This window comes from Nerophis lumbriciformis, linkage group LG05 (genome assembly GCF_033978685.3).
Source record: "Nerophis lumbriciformis linkage group LG05, RoL_Nlum_v2.1, whole genome shotgun sequence".
In the NCBI taxonomy this organism is placed as follows: domain Eukaryota; kingdom Metazoa; phylum Chordata; class Actinopteri; order Syngnathiformes; family Syngnathidae; genus Nerophis; species Nerophis lumbriciformis.
In genome coordinates this window covers 41,300,834-41,319,563 of record NC_084552.2, presented here as the reverse complement: position 1 = coordinate 41,319,563, position 18,730 = coordinate 41,300,834, and the positions used below count along the sequence as shown (strand labels likewise).

Sequence of the window (18,730 nt, the reverse complement as noted above, 5' to 3'; positions counted from 1 at the left end):
TGTAAACCATCGGTGAGCCTCAAAAACAGGAAGGCCAGATTAGAGTTTGCCAAGAAACATCTAAAAGAGCCTGTGCAGTTCTGGAACAACATCTTATGGACAGATGAGACCAAGATCAACTTGTAGCAGAATGATGGAAAGAGAAGAGTATGGAGGAGGGAAGGAACTGCTCAGGATCCAAAGCATACCACCTCATCAGTGAAGCATGGTGGTGGTAGTGGCATGCATGGCTGCCAGTGGATCTTGATCTCTTATATTTATTGATGATGTGACAGCTGACAAAAGCAGCAGAATGAATTCTGAAGTGTTTGGGGCAATATTATCTGCTCATATTCAGCCAAATGCTTCAAAAGTCATTGGACGGCGCTTCACAATGCAGATGGTCAATGACCCCAAGCATACTGCGAAAGCAACCAAATAGTTTTTTAAGGCAAAGAAGTGGAATGTCCTGCAATGGCCAGGTCAATCACCTGACCTGAATCCAATTGAGCATGAATTTCACTTGCTGAAGACAAAACTGAAGGGAAAATGCCCAAAGAACAAGCAGGAAGTGAAGACAGCTGCAGCGGAGGCCTGGCAAAGCATCACAAGGGACCAAACCCAGCGTCTGGTGATGTCTATGTGTTCCACACTTCAGGCTGTCATTGACTGCAAAGGATTTGCAACAAAGTATTAAAAAAATGACAATTTTATTTATGATTATATTAGTTTGTCCAATTACTTTTGGTCCCTTAAAAAGTGGAAGGCACTTATAAAATGGGTTGTAATTCCTACACCGTTCACCTGATTTGGATGTAAATACCCTCAAATTAAAGCTCAAAGTCTGCACTTAAAGCAGATCTTGATTGTTTCATTTCAAATCCATTGTGGTGTTGTACAGTGCTGGAATACTGAAAATTGTGTCAATGTCCAAATATTTATGGACCTAACTGTATATTATATAAAAATATAATATCATATAAATTAATATATCAGTATATATCATATACTGCATATATAATATGTACATTTTACATATGTTATATTTTATATTGCTACTATGGTACAGTTTTAGTCTACTTTATACCTGCATTTTCCTTTCCATCTGTACACTTTCCATCTTTTGTAACTGAGCTACTGTGTGGAACAATTTCCCTTGTGGATCATTAAAAGTTCTCGAAGTCTAATAATTGCAGAAAAAACAACAATATGGATTGTAGAGAATGTTCTACACAAATAACCTGTCAGTTGTAATGTGAATGCTCACAATTGTGGGGTTTGTGAAAGCATTGTGATTTGTGCATAGTGAGAAAGTGCTGCGGCGCTAGCAGAGTTGAACCTTAGGGCTGTTTGCGTGTTGAGGTCGGCAATACACTTTAAAAAAGGCTTCAAATTATGTGTGCTTCTGATGGTATACTACATTATTTATGAACCATTTTGGTATACAATCTGACTGTTAATCAATTTGGAAGCTCATCTCGTACTTGACTTTGTTTATAGGGTTAGGCGCAATAAGTGTTCAACTTCAGCCTAAACCCTTTCGGTCTGCAAAAAAATGTTTTTAAATGTGTGAATGTACAACTGTTTGTTTATGAATGTACATCTGTTTGTTTATGTAAAACTGTTTGTTTATTTTGTTGACCATTGACCGAAGAAATAATAAACTAAACTAATTTTAAAAAAAACTAATAAAATGCATTTCATCAAACCGCATTAAATTACGAAAGTGAATAATCATTCAGACCTAATTACATGCAAAACTATTATATAACTTTCAACCACTTGCTGCGTGTTTTCATGTTGCACAATCTGCATTAGTTTAACAATGTAGTGAGGCACCGATAGCTACTTAATTTTCCGGTCTAGCTACTACCATTTACGTAGACACCGGTGCCATTATTGAACCAAGTTTTGGCACTCATCCCTCATTCTAGCCTCAAGCTATCTTTCTTTTTGTAAATGTTTGAGGTAAAACAAGTGCGCTACAGGCTGGAAAGAGTAGCCATTTTTGAGTTATCATTTGTTTGCGTTATTCCAGGCTTTACGCCGGCATTCCCAAGTGTTATTCTAATTCCCCCAAGCGCCGAACACTTGATGTCTGGCCGTTGACTCCTAAGATCTGAGATGCCACTTTATATGTTTGTCGTTTAGCAAAAGCTAACTATACCTTCCACGAATGTCCTCCGTGATCCTGTGCAGAAATTGAGCTGCTTTGGTCATCAGGAAACTATCCCAAGTACTCATTCTGCTTTAGTTGTTGCCATTCAGAATGTGTATAGTGACGGAAGTGCCGGGGGCCTCCTTGTGTCCCGCAGAGTCTTCACGGCTAACATTGACCTCTTGCAATTCTCATCGTTCAGTCGCTACCGAATAGTCTGGTTAGCGTGTCTGCCGTCCTCTTGAGTCAACATTTTTGGCTGTTATATTTCTATGACTTAACAAACACCAGCTCAGTTCCCTCCTTGTTTGTGGAGGACGACCAAGATCAGCTACTCGCTGCGACAGCCGCTCGCCAAACACTCCTAAGTGCTGTGTAAACACAAAACAAGCCACATGCTAATAAGCTAACCCCTTGAATTCAAGGTTAGAGTCTGCTGCGCTTCCCGAAATGCAAATATATGATCACACCCACGCTCTCTTTCTCCAAGTGGTTTCCTTGGCAGAAACCTCAGCGCTAAGTCACTTAATGAAATGCTCAATTAGGAAGCTTTAAATAGGTAATTATGCAGCGCCTAATCCCCTCAGCTCCTGGACACTATCTCATTTTGATGACACTCGGGCAGACAAAAAAACCCCGGAGAGAGGCGGCCCGTCGTCGGTGGGCTGGAGCAACCCTGTTAATTATAAGACAATCTCTGTCCAGGGAGGATTGTGTAGGACAGGGCCAGTCAGCTAAACCAGGGACAAAGACACAGAAAGCTGAGGACCAGGGGGAGAGTAACATCAAAGATCCTTTATGTGACGACTGTTGTTTTTTACTGCAAAAACACGAGCCAAAGATCCTGGACATGCCAGGTGTGGTCTGCTGATTTAAGCATATTCTTCAAAAATGCCAGTCAAAGACCCTTTATATCAGGGGTCCCCAACCTTTTTTACACCACGGACCGGTTTAATGGGGGCATTATATTCAGGGACTGGCTTTCCAATACAGCAAAAATAAGTGCGTGAAGAATACAACTCACTATAACACCAAACTAGTGGAGTCCTGGGCTTATTTCTTTGCAATGAGATCCCTAGCAGGCTACCATCAACCTGCTGGGGATTGCAGATGGAAATCAGCCTTTGGCTATAATCTGTCAATTGTATATTTTATATAATGATAAATGGGTTATACTTGTATAGCGCTTTTCTACCTTCAAGGTACTCAAAGCGCTTTGACAGTATTTCCACATTCACCCATTCACACACACATTCACACACTGATGGCGGGAGCTGCCATGCAAGGCGCTAACCAGCAGCCATCAGGAGCAAGGGGTGAAGTGTCTTGCCCAAGGACACAACGGACGTGACTAGGATGGTAGAAGGTGGGGATTGAACCCCAGTAACCAGCAACCCTCTGATTGCTGGCACGGCCACTCTACCAACTTCGCCACGCCGTCCATATGTTCATTAATGTGCATTGTATCATGTCACAAAGTTATAACAAATGGCAACTTCCTATGAGGAGTTTTATCGTACATCTATAAACAAGCTTATTGGTGTGTCTAGTGCAGGGGTCACCAACCTTTTTGAAACCAAGAGCTACTTCTTGGGTACTGATTAATGCGAAGGGCTACCAGTTTGATACACACTTAAATAAATTGCCAGAAATAGCCAATTTGCTTAATTTACCTTTAACTCTATGTTATTATTAATAATTAATTATGTTTATCTTTGTGGAAACACTGATCATCTTAATGATTTCTCACAATAAATATATATAGAAACAGATAAATATCAATATGCAACACTTTATTTTTTATATTTTCTCTAAGTGCACATTTTTCAAATTGAACATTTCCAAATGATCACTTCTAAGACAGTCTTGTGAAATCACAATATCCCATTTTAACTAGCTAGCCACTAACATTTTTTAACAAATCATGAATTAATTTGCACCATGTTTGTACAAATATTAACTCATGTAAAATACAAAAGTCAACTCAAATTTTTAAATAAATCATGTCACACTTTGAACTGGACACCAAATCGGTTATCTGTTTCTTTGTCAGTTAGTGAAGACCAAGTCTTTAAAATATTTTTCATGGATTTTCAAATTCTATTTGAGTTTTGTCTCTCTTAGAATTAAAAATGTCGAGCAAAGCGAGACCAGCTTGCTAGTAAATAAATAAAATTTAAAAAATAGAGGCAGCTCACTGGTAAGTGCTGCTATTTGAGCTATTTTTAGAACAGGCCACCGGGCTACTCATCTGGTCCTTACGGGCTACCTGGTGCCCGCGGGCACCGCGTTGGTGACCCCTGGTCTAGTGGGACAGGCGAAAGTTAAGTCGGAGAAAATGCAGTTGTTTATAAATTATTTAATGTTTTTCTGCGGCCCGGTAGCAAATGCGTCACGGACCGGTACCGGTCACTGGACCGGTGGTTGGGGACCACTGCTTTATATGACAGTACTGCGTACCGCAAAAACAATAACACACTATAAAGGTCGACGATATGACAGGAGTTCTACGCTGTTTTTAAGGACCTATACTGCTTTTGAATGGTTCTCTACTTATTTATTGATGTTATTGTTTACCTTTGTTGATGCATGAAGACATTTTGGATGGTTCTATGCTTCTGAATTTGCCCCTTTGGGACATTTGACCTGACCAACAGACTCCAAAGGGTTGAAGTGTGCCTGCCTCCTGACGCTTGTTTTGCTGCTGTTTCGTCTCCGACTGAGATGTGATAAGAAGCCTTAGTCAACAAGCAAGAGAACACACGGAGAGCATTCCTAGCACAAGCTTATCAAAGCCTTTTGCATGGAAATAAATCAGCAGCGGGGACGGCGAGGACAGCGAGGGCAGCGGGGGGATGAAAATATGATAACAGAGATGCTTGTTTGCTGACTACACAAAATGTTTTCGGTTGTCCTTACTTTTGCATCGTGATAAGACCGCCAAAGGACACACCGGCGTTTAAAGTTGAATAAGTAGAGGTAAAGATTTTAATAGATTTTTTTTTTTTTTAGATGACATTGAAAAGTGCTGCGAAAAGAAATGAATGTGTGAGTTTTGTCAGCTTGGAGACATTCAAATGCCACCTTCAAACAAATGTCAATACAGGAAATCAAAACCGTTTGACATTTTAAAGAGATTTACTTTTGCTGCGTAGAGGTAAATGTCAGAAAATGTGGCCAGATTTGAGCAGCTTCACAGGGTTTCATTATGCTCGGCAGTTGTTTTTTTCTGTCTGTTTGTGAAGTTGTTGCGAGTGACAAATATTTATAATACACAAATACAAATAATTGTCAAATAAAGGATCTAGAGCAGCAGATTTCTAAACAGAGCATGGTGCTCTTGTTATATTTAAGATCTTCGACTAGCAGTAGGTCCCATAAAGTGTTCCTGTTGTGTATAGCAGTGGTCCCCAACCACCGGTCCGTGGATCGATTGGTACCGGGCCGCACAAGAAATAAAAAAAAATAAAAATAAAAATAATAATAATTAAAAATGTTTTTGTTTGTTTATTAAATCAACATAAACACAAGATACACTTACAATTAGTGTACCGTACCCCCCCGCCCCCCCGTCCGTCCGTGGGACAAATTTTCAAGTGTTGACCTCCGCAGTTACAAAAATGTTGGGGACCACTGGTGTATAGGATCTTTGAGTGGTAATTTTGCAGTACTTTCTTAAGAAAAAAGTAGAGCTCTCCTGTCATTTAGAGCTGCTAGAGGGGCCCCCAAAAGTTTCTGTTTCTCAGCTGTGCTCCGTATGGGCTGCAGCAGTACTCAGTTGTAATATTCTCTTCCACCACTTGGTACAGTAATGAGAATTTTAAACAAACAAAAAAAGTCTGACGCTAAAGTCAAAGAAACATTTCTTCAGTGCAAACATTATGACGAAAGTGGTGAAACTCTATTTTCATTTGCTCTCTAATTTTATTGACTGTTAAGTTAGGGAACATATTCATTATTAATTCAGTTATGATTTATTTTTGATCAACATGATTGTAAATGTATTTTCCGTCAGTTATTTATGAGTTCCTTCTTTTGGAGTATATTTAGTTAGTACTTATTTTTTTAATCAGCCTGACCTGAGTCTAATTGTATGTGTTAATAATAATCTTTGTGATTACCACATGGTTTCGTATCATTTGACAAGTTTGTAAACTGTTATTAGGTTAATTATTGATTATGATTAAAATCAAGAGTAAGACTGCTAATTCAGTATTAATATTTTAGTCGGCCCCGGGCCCCGAGGTCAAAAACGTTAAGACCCTGTCTACATTAAGCCGGATAACTCATTAAACGAATAATTATTTAGCCTAAGCCTCGTTTCGACCACACTAAATCATCGTTTAAGGTTCCCCTCCTTGGATAGTATTTCCATCCATCCATCCATTTCCTACCGCTTATTCCCTTCGGGGTCGCGGGGGGCGCTGAAGCCTATCTCAGCTACATTTGGGCGGAAGGCGGTGTACACCCTGGACAAGTCGCCACCTCATCACAGGGCCAACACAGATAGACAGACAACATTGACACTCACATTCACACACTAGGGCCAATTTGGTGTTGCCAATCAACCTATCCCCAGGTGCATGTCTTTGGAGGTGGGAGGAAGCCGGAGTACCCGGAGGGAACCCACGCAGTCACGGGGAGAACATGCAAACTCCACACTGAAAGGTCCCGAGCTCGGGATTGAACCCAGTACTACTCAGGACATTCGTATTGTGAGGCAGACGCACTAACCCCTCTTCCACTGTACTGCCTGGGTAGTATTTATTTATTTATTTTTATTTTTTTTTGTCATAAAAAAATACAATCATGTGTGCTTACGGACTGTATCCCTGCAGACTGTATTGATATATATTGATATATAATGTAGGAACCAGAAATATTTATATCAGAAAGAAACAACCCTTTTGTATGAATGAGTGTTAATGGGGGGGGGAGGTTTTTTGGGTTGGTGCACTAATTGTAAGTGTATCTTGTGTTTTTTATGTTGATTTAATAAAAAAAAAATAAAAAAAAATGTTTTTTTTATTTTTTTTATTTCTTGTGCGGCCCGGTACCGGTCCGTGGCCCGGTGGTTGGGGACCACTAGTATATAGTATATACCATCAACCTTCTGGGGACCATCTTATCACAAAGAAACAAGCCCGGGGCTCCCACTAATTCAGAGTTTAGTATTTTTCATGCAATTATTTTTGCTGTATTTGTCTGCCACATGTGAAAGGCCAGTCCATAAAGATAATGCCTACATTAAACCGGTCCCTGGTACAAAAAAGGTTGGGGACCCCTGATATAAAGGATCTTTGTCTTGCGTTTCTGCATTTAATCCGTACAAATGGCACACACTCTTAGGAGTAAGGTATAAAAGTATGTGGTAATGTATTTATTTAGATAAATCAACTAAATATGCCCGGGTCAAGGTTTGTATGCATAATTAATGAAATACTGTAAACACTTTATAAAGGCTATAACAGCCATATTGAACAATTAAGATGTGTTGATGATAGGCAGTGTAAAAAGAATCCAATGACTGCGTCACCTTAGGTAACATAGCATTGTGTGTGCACGCGAGTACGTGTGTGTGTGTGTGTGTGTGTGTGTGTGTGTGTGTGTGTGTGTGTGTGTGTGTGTGTGTGCACTTGTGTTCGCACACGCGGCTAATTGAAGCCCCCCCTCAAATTCAAGCTCTGTTTCTTTGGTGCAGTGCAGCGCTCATAATACATTGTAACATTGTCGCCGGGGCTACATGGAAGACAAATTAGCATTTAGATAATGGGAGACACTTGGCATTTTAATCATTTTGCTGCCCTCTGAATATAGCCTGAGCACCTCCTAGCATCCTCCAGCACCTCCTCTAAGCAGTGTATTTACACACAGCTACACGTCTTGGCTGCGCTTCAAGAGGCTCTAAAATGTCACCATCCGTGTTCTTCTTATTGTTTACAACAGGTGTGACCAAACGTTTTCCACTGAGGGGTGCATATCACTGAACAATTCAAGGATGTAAGGGGGCACTTTTCAGATTCTGCATATTTTAATTCATTGAATACCTCACAGTCAAACCTATGTGGGCCAAGATATGATAAGAAATAAACTGCACAGATTTGTGCTCATTAAATTATTTGACAAAAATAGACAAACACCTTCCAAATATTTTACAGTAGGAAAGGCGTGAGAGGAAGATAATTTTGCAATGCAGTCTGCAGAACATGATGGAAAGTGCCACTCTACATAGCAACTGTTGCCACAACACCCATTTTAAGATATTCATCGCTCTACTGCCGTCTGGCAGCCAACGTGGATAGTGCACTCCGCGATTTGTCACGTTTCATGTGTCAGGTAAACATTGACTAATGGGGCCATATGAACCCTCTTCCTACTGTATAATGTGGAGCATTTACTCCCTACTCCTTACATTTACTGCTTACCGTATTTTTCGGAGTATAAGTCGCACCGGAGTATAAGTCGCACCTGCCGAAAATGCATAATAATGAAGGAAAAAAACATATATAAGTCGCACTGGAGCCCGGCCAAACTATGAAAAAAACTGCGACTTATAGTCCGAAAAATACGGTACTCCTTTTCGGGCATGTTGTAAAGAGAAATCAAAAATATGTCATATTGATACTGCGTACATGTTCAAAATAGACTTCAACCAACCATTTTGCACTGAAAATGTTATAAAAACAAACTCCACTCTGAATTTTGCTAAACACCCAATCTCAAATCTGTGATATTATGCCAAAGTGCAAAGGAAAAGCAGGTCATTTGATGTCTGGTGAATTTAGCACTAGTGAGTTACGCTGAGCTGTCACATGATGTCATGCATGGAAATAATTTCAGCTTTTTGTGACTTTGGAAGCATGTTTGTAGGTAGATATATCAATGTATGGCAATGGTTCTCAAACTTTTTTCACCAAGTGCCGCCTCAGAAAAAACTTGGCTCTCCAAGTACCACCATAGTGACCAAAATTAAAATACAGTAGCGTAGCTTGTATATTTGGCCACTGTAAAATCACACACAGTTTGAACAGTAACACTCTGTTTGAAGATAGGAAAGTAAAACGAAAAACTTACAGTAATTAATCCTTGTGTAATGTTCATATTGTTGTTACTCAGCCAGCGTTTGTGGGTCTGATGACCCGTTGCATTTTGTGGCTTTTAATGCCTCACAATCAAACACTTTTATGTTAAAATACTGAACAGATGTTTACCTTATCCCAATAAACATCTGTTCAGTATTTTAACATAAAAGTGTTTGATTGTGAGGCATTAAAAGCCACAAAATGCAACGGGTCTATCAGACCCACAAACGCTGGCTGAGTAACAACAATTTATCTGCCAGTTTCTGCATCCCACAGGGATTCTTCTTATGTGTTTCTGCACCTGCGGTTCCCACACAAGGTTGCAACATTGTCAACACTGTCTGCTCTCATTTTCTCGCACATTCGACCCTCTGATGTTCTGTGTACCTACACTCTGTCCTCCTCCTGTCTCCTGTGTGTGTGTGTGTGTGTGTGTGTGTGTGTGTGTGTGTGTGTGTGTGTGTGTGTGTGTGTGTGTGTGTGTGTGCGTGCGTGCGTGCGTGCGTGCGTGCGTGCGTGCGTGCGTGCGTGCGTGCGTGCGTGCGTGCGTGCGTGCGTGCGTGCGTGCGTGCGTGCGTGCGTGCGTGCGTGCGTGCGTGCGTGCGTGCGTGCGTGCGTGCGTGCGTGCGTGCGTGCGTGCGTGCGTGCGTGCGTGCGTGCGTGCGTGCGTGCGTGCGTGCGTGCGTGCGTGCGTGCGTGCGTGCGTGCGTGCGTGCGTGCGTGCGTGCGTGCGTGGGTGTGGGTGGGTGGGTGGGTGGTTGGGTGCGTGTGGTACACAGAACATCAATTTCCACACTTCTATTAGCCCCGAGTCCAGTGAACCTAGACATCTTATATGTAATAGAAATGTGTAGGGGGGGGTGTATGGTGTGTGGTCATTAAATATGTATTCTGATATATGTTCTTCACAGAAAATGAGCCAAAGTCAGTGAGTCTCAGATTGAAAACTGTATTAATTCTATCATTTTTCTTTTAATAAAAAATGAAAACGGGTCCCACAGACCCGAACACCACACAATTATTTGGTATACCACTAGATAGAGCCCACGTACCTCTAAAGGCACATGTACCACAGTTTGAGAATCCCTGATATATGGTGAATGCAAAATGCTAACAAATCCCCATCACATTACTGTAAGAGCAGCTGCTCTCTCAGCACCACTGATGTAACACCCACCAAAGGAATCAAATAAGAGTGGACACACGGAGATGTCTTACCGTATTTTCTGGACTATAAGACACCCTTAAAATCCTTTTTCCCCCTCAAAACTCGGCAGTGCGCCTAATGTAAGGAATAATTTTGGCTGAGCATACTCACCAGCTATTTTATGTGGTACATGGTGTAATGATAAGTGTGACCAGTAGATGGCAATCAAACATAAGTGATACGTGTAGACTGCACTATGATGGGTCTCAAGTAAACAACACCAACATTTCAAATGTTCCATTGAAAATATAAAACATTACACACGGCGCTCAAAAATCCATCAAAATGTTTAAGTACGACTTTGGTAAGCTAAGAAGCTGCACCGCTTAATGGATTGTCGGCGCATTAAACATACGAGTACTATTATGGTGTGTGTATAAGGTAAGACATATTATCTGCTGTTTTATTTTGCAAGATTATGCAAAAGCAACTTTTCTTACCTTCTGGTACCTGCTGATGTGTATTTGGGATCTGCGTAAATCCTGAAAAATGGTGCGCATCTGTGCCGACGCCGTAGTCGATAATCTTCTTTATTTTTTCTATCTTCTTTGTTATGTGGCATTCATCCTCCGCTGTTGCCATTTGTAATATAAAGTAGTGTAAAGTTCTTACTTATATCTGTCAGTAAACTCGCCATAAAAGCGCTAAAACATACAGGTATAGTGAGTTTACATTATTCACCCAAGAAACTTTAGTTATTAGAGTTCCGGTCGGATGGTTTTTCACGGGACACATTTCCGGCGTGGTTGTTTCCGGATGAGGAGATGCTGCTCCGTTATTGATTTAAGTAAAGTCTGAATGTCATTAAAACAGTTAGCTCCATCTTTTGACACTTCTTCCACCCCCGTCCTTGCATGCTACACCGCTACAACAAAGATGACGGGGAGAAGACGCTGTCGAAGGTGAGCCACGTAAATAAGACCGCCCACAAAACGGCGCATCCGGAAGCAACTGTCAGAAAGCGACTTGAAGATGATCTGTAAAACATAATCTATGCAACATTTTGACCAAAGAGCCAGCATTACATGTTATGTAGACCAATTAAAAAAAAAAAAAAATTATAATATGACTCCTTTAATGTGCCCTATAATCCGGTGCGCCTAATATATAAAAAAAGAAAAAAATAGACCATTCATCGGCAGTGCGCCATACAATCCGTTGCGTCCTATGGTCCGGAGAATACGGTACTTGATTTTCTACATAACTATTACATGAGGGTCTTGTTTGATTTTATTTGGAGAATATGCTCCAAATGTCATGCTTGCAGGCCTTTTTCCACCCCCTGTTTTACACCAACGTAATAGCATTTGTTGATTCCCTAAAAAAGTAACTATGTTCGATTCCCACGGCTCTGCCCTGCTGGACCATCCACATGACAGGACAGCATCCCTCGCTTGTCCTCCTTCCTCTCACGGAAGCGGCATCATTCATCGTCACACAGAGAGAGTGTGTTGTAGGAGTGACGATATGTGGAGGTGCCAGCAGCCTGTGGCTATTGCCTGCATGCGTTGCGTGTGTACAAGTGTTCATGACATTGGGTACACCTGCACTCATCCAAAAGAAGAACAAGTCAGCCTTTCCAATGATAACACTCGTTTTCTAATGCCAATTTGATGGTAGTTCACACTAAGGTGTCTAATATATTGATTTGATTTTATCAGGTAATAATTAAAAATTTACAGAATTTAAAAAATACCCTGTCATTTTTTTTTATTTGTTGTTATTTGTAATGTGTTTTGTTTGTTTTTGTTTTATTAATGGACTAGTCAAAGTTGTCATATTTTAGCTTCACCGGGTATGAACAGAGCAAGTGATTCAATTTTGGAGGTGATCCAAATTGTTTTCTTTACGTCATGAGGTTTTAACATCTCTGTGTGTGAAAGTGGCCCCGCCTCTACCCACACAAAGAGAGTGGATGACTGACAAGAGAGTTCACTCTGTTCATTTAATTTTGCCGTAGATAGGGCCTGATCGAGGTACGCACTGTAGTTTGTGCTTTTATAATTTATTCATAAAATGTAAAATAAACCCAACAAAAAATCGATTTAGATTTTGTTTTTTATTATTGTTGTGTTGTGATTATAGTTATACATTTTTATTCACTATATATGTATTACTATTGTTAGTATTATTAACAAAAATAATAGTAATTTAATAAACATATATATATATATATTTTTTTTTTTTAAGAAATTAAAACACTTAAAAGTGATTATACAGGGCAGACAATCCTTATTCTCCATAATTAATTCATACGATTATTTAATTATTTCCTTTGCGGGCTTTTATCAGGTTTGGTTTGCTGTTATTGTTTTATATTCTATTTGTACTGTAGGATCACAAGGTATTCTATTTTCTATTGTATCTATTACTATCAACCTATGGTTACTTATAACCTACTCTCTTAATATCCTAGTTTATTTCAATTGTTATATACTATAGTTATTGTGGTATTCATTGGGCTAAATTTGGGACCTCAGGTACTAAATACCCATTGTGCGTTAGTGTGACAGTAAGAATCCTTAAATCATTTTACTTTTATAATAGAGATGATTTTAAAATGCCATAGTTCAGTCAATGTTTCGCCTATTTGAATAGAAATGTTTTGTATGAATGCTTGATCTCGATCTGATCCGGTTTGGGCTTCAAGTGGAATCCCACCTTGATAAGCCTAATCAAATTAGGTTCTTGTTTGTATTGACGGAATCTATTAGACGCTTCTTGTTGTTACCTAATAAAGTGACCAGTCTGTCTATTGGGTGGAAAAGCTCCCCCTACCCAATACTCCCTCCTTATTCTATTTCTGCCTTGTTGCTCCACTTATCCATTAAACCCCGTCCCCTATCCATAACATGATTTAGCCCTCGCCTTGCCTTGTTCACGCAGCGTAAATGTAATCCCATGCCGTTTGGCCGCACTACCCTCCCACCGGATCCGGACACGTTTTTTTGTTGATATTGTCTCCTAAACAAGCTGTAGTGTAGCTTTAGCTGTCAATCATTCTGTGGGTTGACAGTGGCCTCATCAATGATGCCCATTGATTCATAAATTCATGTGGCCCAGTGTCACCTGTGTGTGTGTGTGTGTGTGTGTGTGTGTGTGTGTGTGTGTGTGTGTGTGTGTGTGTGTGTGTGTGTGTGTGTGTGTGTGTGTGTGTGTGTGTGTGTGTGTGTGTGTGTGTGTGTGTGTGTATGTGCATACAAAATAGCAAAATCAGTCACTAAATTAGCAGGTCAGTATCTTGCATGATGGGCAACCATCTATCTGAACCCCACAGCTGCTGGCAGGAAAGAGAGAGTGGAACAATGCGCGGGTTGTGGTGATGTAGGATGGAAGGTTTGAGTGTCAAGGAGAGGCTGCAGAAAATCAAATACATTTTTGCCGCTGAAATGCCGCTGAAATGAATGCAGAATGGATTGGTAGTATTTCCTTCATATTTATATATATATGTACATTTATCAAAAGCAGAGGATGTATTATCAGCATGTATTGGTAAATACATGTTTTGAGGTTTTTGATAGAATTTGTGTACCGTATTTTCCGCACCATAAGGCGCCCTGGGTTAAAAGCCGCGCCTTCAATGAACGGCATATTTCAAAACGTTGTCCACCTATAAGCCGCCCGGTGTTGTAAGCCGCATCTAACTGCGCTAAAGGAATGTCAAAAAAACAGTCAGATAGGTCAGTCAAACTTTAATAATATATTAAAAACCAGCGTTCTAACAACTCTGTTCACTCCCAAAATGTACGCAAATGTGCAATCACAAACATACGTATATCAACATGGACAGAGCTGCGTGAAAAAAGCCACCCGGCCTCTTCGCGTAAACTTAAACTTACCTTAACCACTCGCTCATCTTTTCTTCATCCATCCCTTCGAGTTAGCTTTTATGATGACGCCGGCTGGAAAGGTCTCTTTTGGCAAGGTCTTCCTTTTGAATATCACCATGGGTGGAAGTTTCATTAGCATGGCAAGCTAGAACCACAGTGAAGGATGACTTCTCATTCCCTGTGGTGCGAATATTCACCGTACGTGCTCCCGTTCCACAGTGCGGTTCACAGGAATATCAGTTGCTGTGAAATACGGTAGTAATCCGTGTGCGGATGGAGAGATTGCGTCTTTTCATGAACCGGATCCTTGTCGCTTTGTAGGACCCATTTTGTGGTCTTTACAGATGTAAACACACAAAGGAAATGAAACGTACGGTGATATCCGCGCGCTTTTTCTTCTTCTACGCGGGCGGGTGGTTGCTTACAGTAGAAGAAGAAGCGCTTCCTGTTCTATGGGGGCGGGTGCTTACCTTGGCGGTTGCTTGCGTAGAAGAAGAAGCGCTTCCTGTTCTACCGGGAAAAAAGATGGCGGCTGTTTACCGAAGTTGCGAGACCGAAACTTTATGAAAATGAATCTTAATATTTATCCATATATAAAGCGCACCGGGTTAAAAGCCGCACTGTCAGCTTTTGAGTAAATTTGTGGTTTTTAGGTGCGGCTAATAGTGCGGAAAATACGGTATATATATTTATTTTTTTCAAATAGTATAGCAGGCTGAGGGAAATGCCACAGTTAAGCAACAACTTAGAAATTGTAGTTATTGTAGTTGTTTGTTATGATAAACATTTTAAATATATATTATTCTTTTTATCAGCAGTCCAAGTTGTCTATAAATACAGTATGTAAATATTGGAGTACTTTTTAATGAAATAAGAATATTATGATGTAAACATTATTATTATTGTTATTATTATTAATTGTTATTACTGTTGAATAATTAACTATAATAATAATAATAATATATAAATGCTGAAAACTTACATAGTATAATTACATAGCGGCCATAAACAGCTCACATTCATATACAGTATATATATATATATATATATATATATATATATATATATATATATATATATTGATGTATATATATATATATATATATATATATATATATATATATATTTAATATATGTATATATTTTATATATATATATATATATATATATATATATATATATATATATATATATATATATATATATATATATATATATAAAATACAAAAAATCTGTTTATAAATGTGAAAAAAAATTGGGAAACATTTTTTATCAATGTTTTTTAAATACAATTGTTTACATAAATCATCATCTAAATCCTACAACAACAGCACTCTGCTGTTTTTGATGGCCAACTGCAAAAACAGTTGTGTCCCCTACATTACAGAGGAATGCTGCTGTTTTTAAGAAACCTATTGCAAAAACACAAGTCACAAGGCGGTAGCTCTCCGTTTTTAGCAGTAGCTCTCTAGTTAAAGATCCTTTTTGTGACAGGACTGTTCTGTTGTTTTTGATGACAACCTTCATAACCTCAGTGAGCTTGTCACCATTCCGTCTGCAGAGAAGAATTTATTTTTGGTTTTAATGACATTCTGCACAACCATCATGGCAAATATTTACAATATTTTATGATAGTTAAGGATGAAAAGAGCTGGAAAGATAGCTTTCTTTGTTGTTGCCAAATCTCCTCTGCGCTCCAGCCTTTTTTTAATTAACAGCGCGCATGTTGTCAGGCTTTGTTTAATAATGCACGATCGCTATCGTCCGCGTTTGAATAGAGCGCCGCCGCTGAATGTGAACACAATAACATCACCGCAAGCTCACAATGACAACAATGTGTGTTTTTCTTTCTTTCTTGTAATAATAAATGTGCAATGAAAAGCATCGATGGCAGCAGATGCATAAAAGTGAAGAAGCGGGTTGCAAAGTTGAAGATAAGCTGACTTTTGTTTGCATACATTAAATATAGGGTTGGCTAACCTGTGGCCCCTCCACCATAGACGGCCTGCGAGAGCATTTCATTTGGCTCTGTCGTATGGAGGACCTTCGACTAACCATATGAGAGACTTATTTGAATATGCAGCTCATGTAATTGCTTGCCATCTAAACAAGTCGATGTGCTTTCTTTGGCACACACAAACACACACACACACACACACGCGCTGTGAAGTGACTCTTCCATTTAGAGAAGTGTCAGAACATCCCCCCCAGCACATCAAGCCGTCCTCTTATATCCCATGGCAGCTCCAGCCGAGGCCATGCGGGGTATGTCAGAAATGTGCGGGCGGAGATAAAACAGCTTTGTTTCATTCATTTCCTCTCTCCTTCCTTCCTTCCCTTCCTTCCTTCTTTCCTTTCCTTACACAGGCTGTGACTAGACCCTGCATCTGAGGACTCAGACCAGGACTGACTCACAGGGCTCTCTCTGTGAGCCAGCGCCACCGAGGCTGCCAAAGCATGCTAGTGCCAAGCTGTGCCACCATGCCCACAGCCAGACCAGCAACGCTGCTGCTACAGCTGCTGCTAGCCACGGGTCTCATCCTGCACCTTGCCGACGCTCAAAGTAAGTGAAGGGACCGACATTCCAGTGTGTGTTCTCGGCCCGAGGGTAGTACATTTCGAGAGCTGAATCAAACTAATATAGACCTAACTGTACTCGACAAAGCATCTTAATTTGTATCATTTCAAACATTAAATGATTCATGCCAGTGCACAACACAAAATATCAACAACAAAATTGAAAAACTATTAAATTATAATTAAATACATGTTGATGTTGAAGAGTTTACCCTAACAAAAATATTTTTTTGTAATTATTATACATTTCCCAAATACTATGGTATACAAAATGTCCGTGACCAACTGGTAAAATGTTTATAAAATATAGTTAAAATGTATATATGAATATGTACGAGCACTATTAATATAGGATCTTTGACTAGCAGTAGGTCAGTGGTTCTTAACCTGGGTTCGGTGAGTCAACCTCAGGGGTTCGGTGGAGTCAAGACACACCCGACTCATCTTGTAAATAAAAACTTCTCCTTATCGGCGTACTATGGATACCCCCAAACAATGTTCTCTCTAATTTTCCATCTGATTTGCAGGTGTGTAATTTGTTGTGAGTTTATGCACTGTGTTGGTTTTGTTCTTTGAACGGTTCATTTTGTGCACCAGTAAAAAAAACATATAAATTTCTCTTGAATTAAAAAAAGAAAACGTTGAATTTTTCACTAAAGAAGGGTTCGGTGAATGCACATATGAAACTGGTGGGGTTCGGTACCTCAAACAAGGTTAAGAACCACTGCAGTAGGTCCTTAAAAACAGCACAGCACTTCTGTCATCGGAGGATTTCCTTGGGCTGGAAATCTCAGGGTTTACCTCACAATATCATATGATCACAATACATGGATCACTGTAACGATAATATCACAATGTAAGGATACTGCAATGTGTTGTTCTTAATAATCTACGATATATATTTGTTTATAGGGGTGAAACAAACAAACAAAAAACTAAAGTAAATTATAGTTTATATTTTGCAGCATCATTTTACCTGGGTACAAACAGCAATAGTACAAAAACTGGTACAGTAGAATATAACTGTAAACATTCGTTTTTCATGTGTCTGATGAACAGTGACACTGTTGTAAACTCATTCAGAAAACTTGACATCTCGTGTCTCTCAATTTTATCAAATCTGATTAGTAGTACCATAGCACAAATAAATATTTATCATATGAATAGAAAAATCAAAAATTCTCTGACTTAGCTGAGTTTTCTTCAGAGTGGTGGCGAACAACATGGCTTGCCGTGCGTGTTTGTCTTGCTGCCCGTGTATTATATTTTTCTTACATACTAAAAAGTCCTTATGTAGCTTTGTCGCATCCATAACATAAAAGCCAAAGTGACTCTACACTTTCGATTTAAACTACATCAATGGGTCTTTAGTCACTCTGCAGAAAAAGGCCATTAGGATTGTGTCCAATGTTCACTACTTACATCATTCAAATCCACTATTCATGAAGTTAAAGCAACTTAAACTGCACGATGTGATCAATTTTAAAACTGCTCAAATTATGTTTAGGGCATCCCAAAACTCTCTACCATCAAATATACAAAACCTATTCCAGGATAGAGATGCTCACCATAGTTACAGTCTAAGAGGAAACAACAAATTATATTTTCCTAAATTTAGAACAACTTTAAAATCAATGTGCATTTCAGTGCGTGGAGTCAGTCTGTGGAACAACTTAGGGGACGAGTTAAAAACCTGTTCTAACATGAATACATTTAAAAGACTGTTTAAAAAAGAAGTACTGAAGAAGTACGAGGAGGAAAGAGAGTGATGCCCTCAGCACAGAGCGATGGGAGAGAGGTGTATGGTCAGGGAGTGTTTGGGCCTGTGTGTGTGTGTGTGTATGTATGTATGTGGGTGTGTGTGTGTGTGTGTGTGTGTTTTGTCTCGTCTTGTCTT

At 39.6% G+C, this 18,730-nt stretch overlaps 1 protein-coding gene across 46 annotated transcripts in view; it reads left to right on the top strand.

Annotated features, from left to right (window-relative positions):
• Positions 1-18,730, top strand: part of LOC133606391 (receptor-type tyrosine-protein phosphatase delta-like) — a 589,160-nt gene that overhangs the window by 421,322 nt on the left and 149,108 nt on the right. For all 46 annotated transcript variants that reach the window (XM_061960314.2, XM_061960281.2, XM_061960279.2 and 43 more), the window contains one exon: positions 16,624-16,819. In XM_061960314.2, coding sequence (XP_061816298.1) covers positions 16,714-16,819 — 106 coding nt within the window. In that variant the 5' untranslated portion in view covers positions 16,624-16,713. The remainder of the gene's footprint in view (positions 1-16,623; positions 16,820-18,730) is intronic.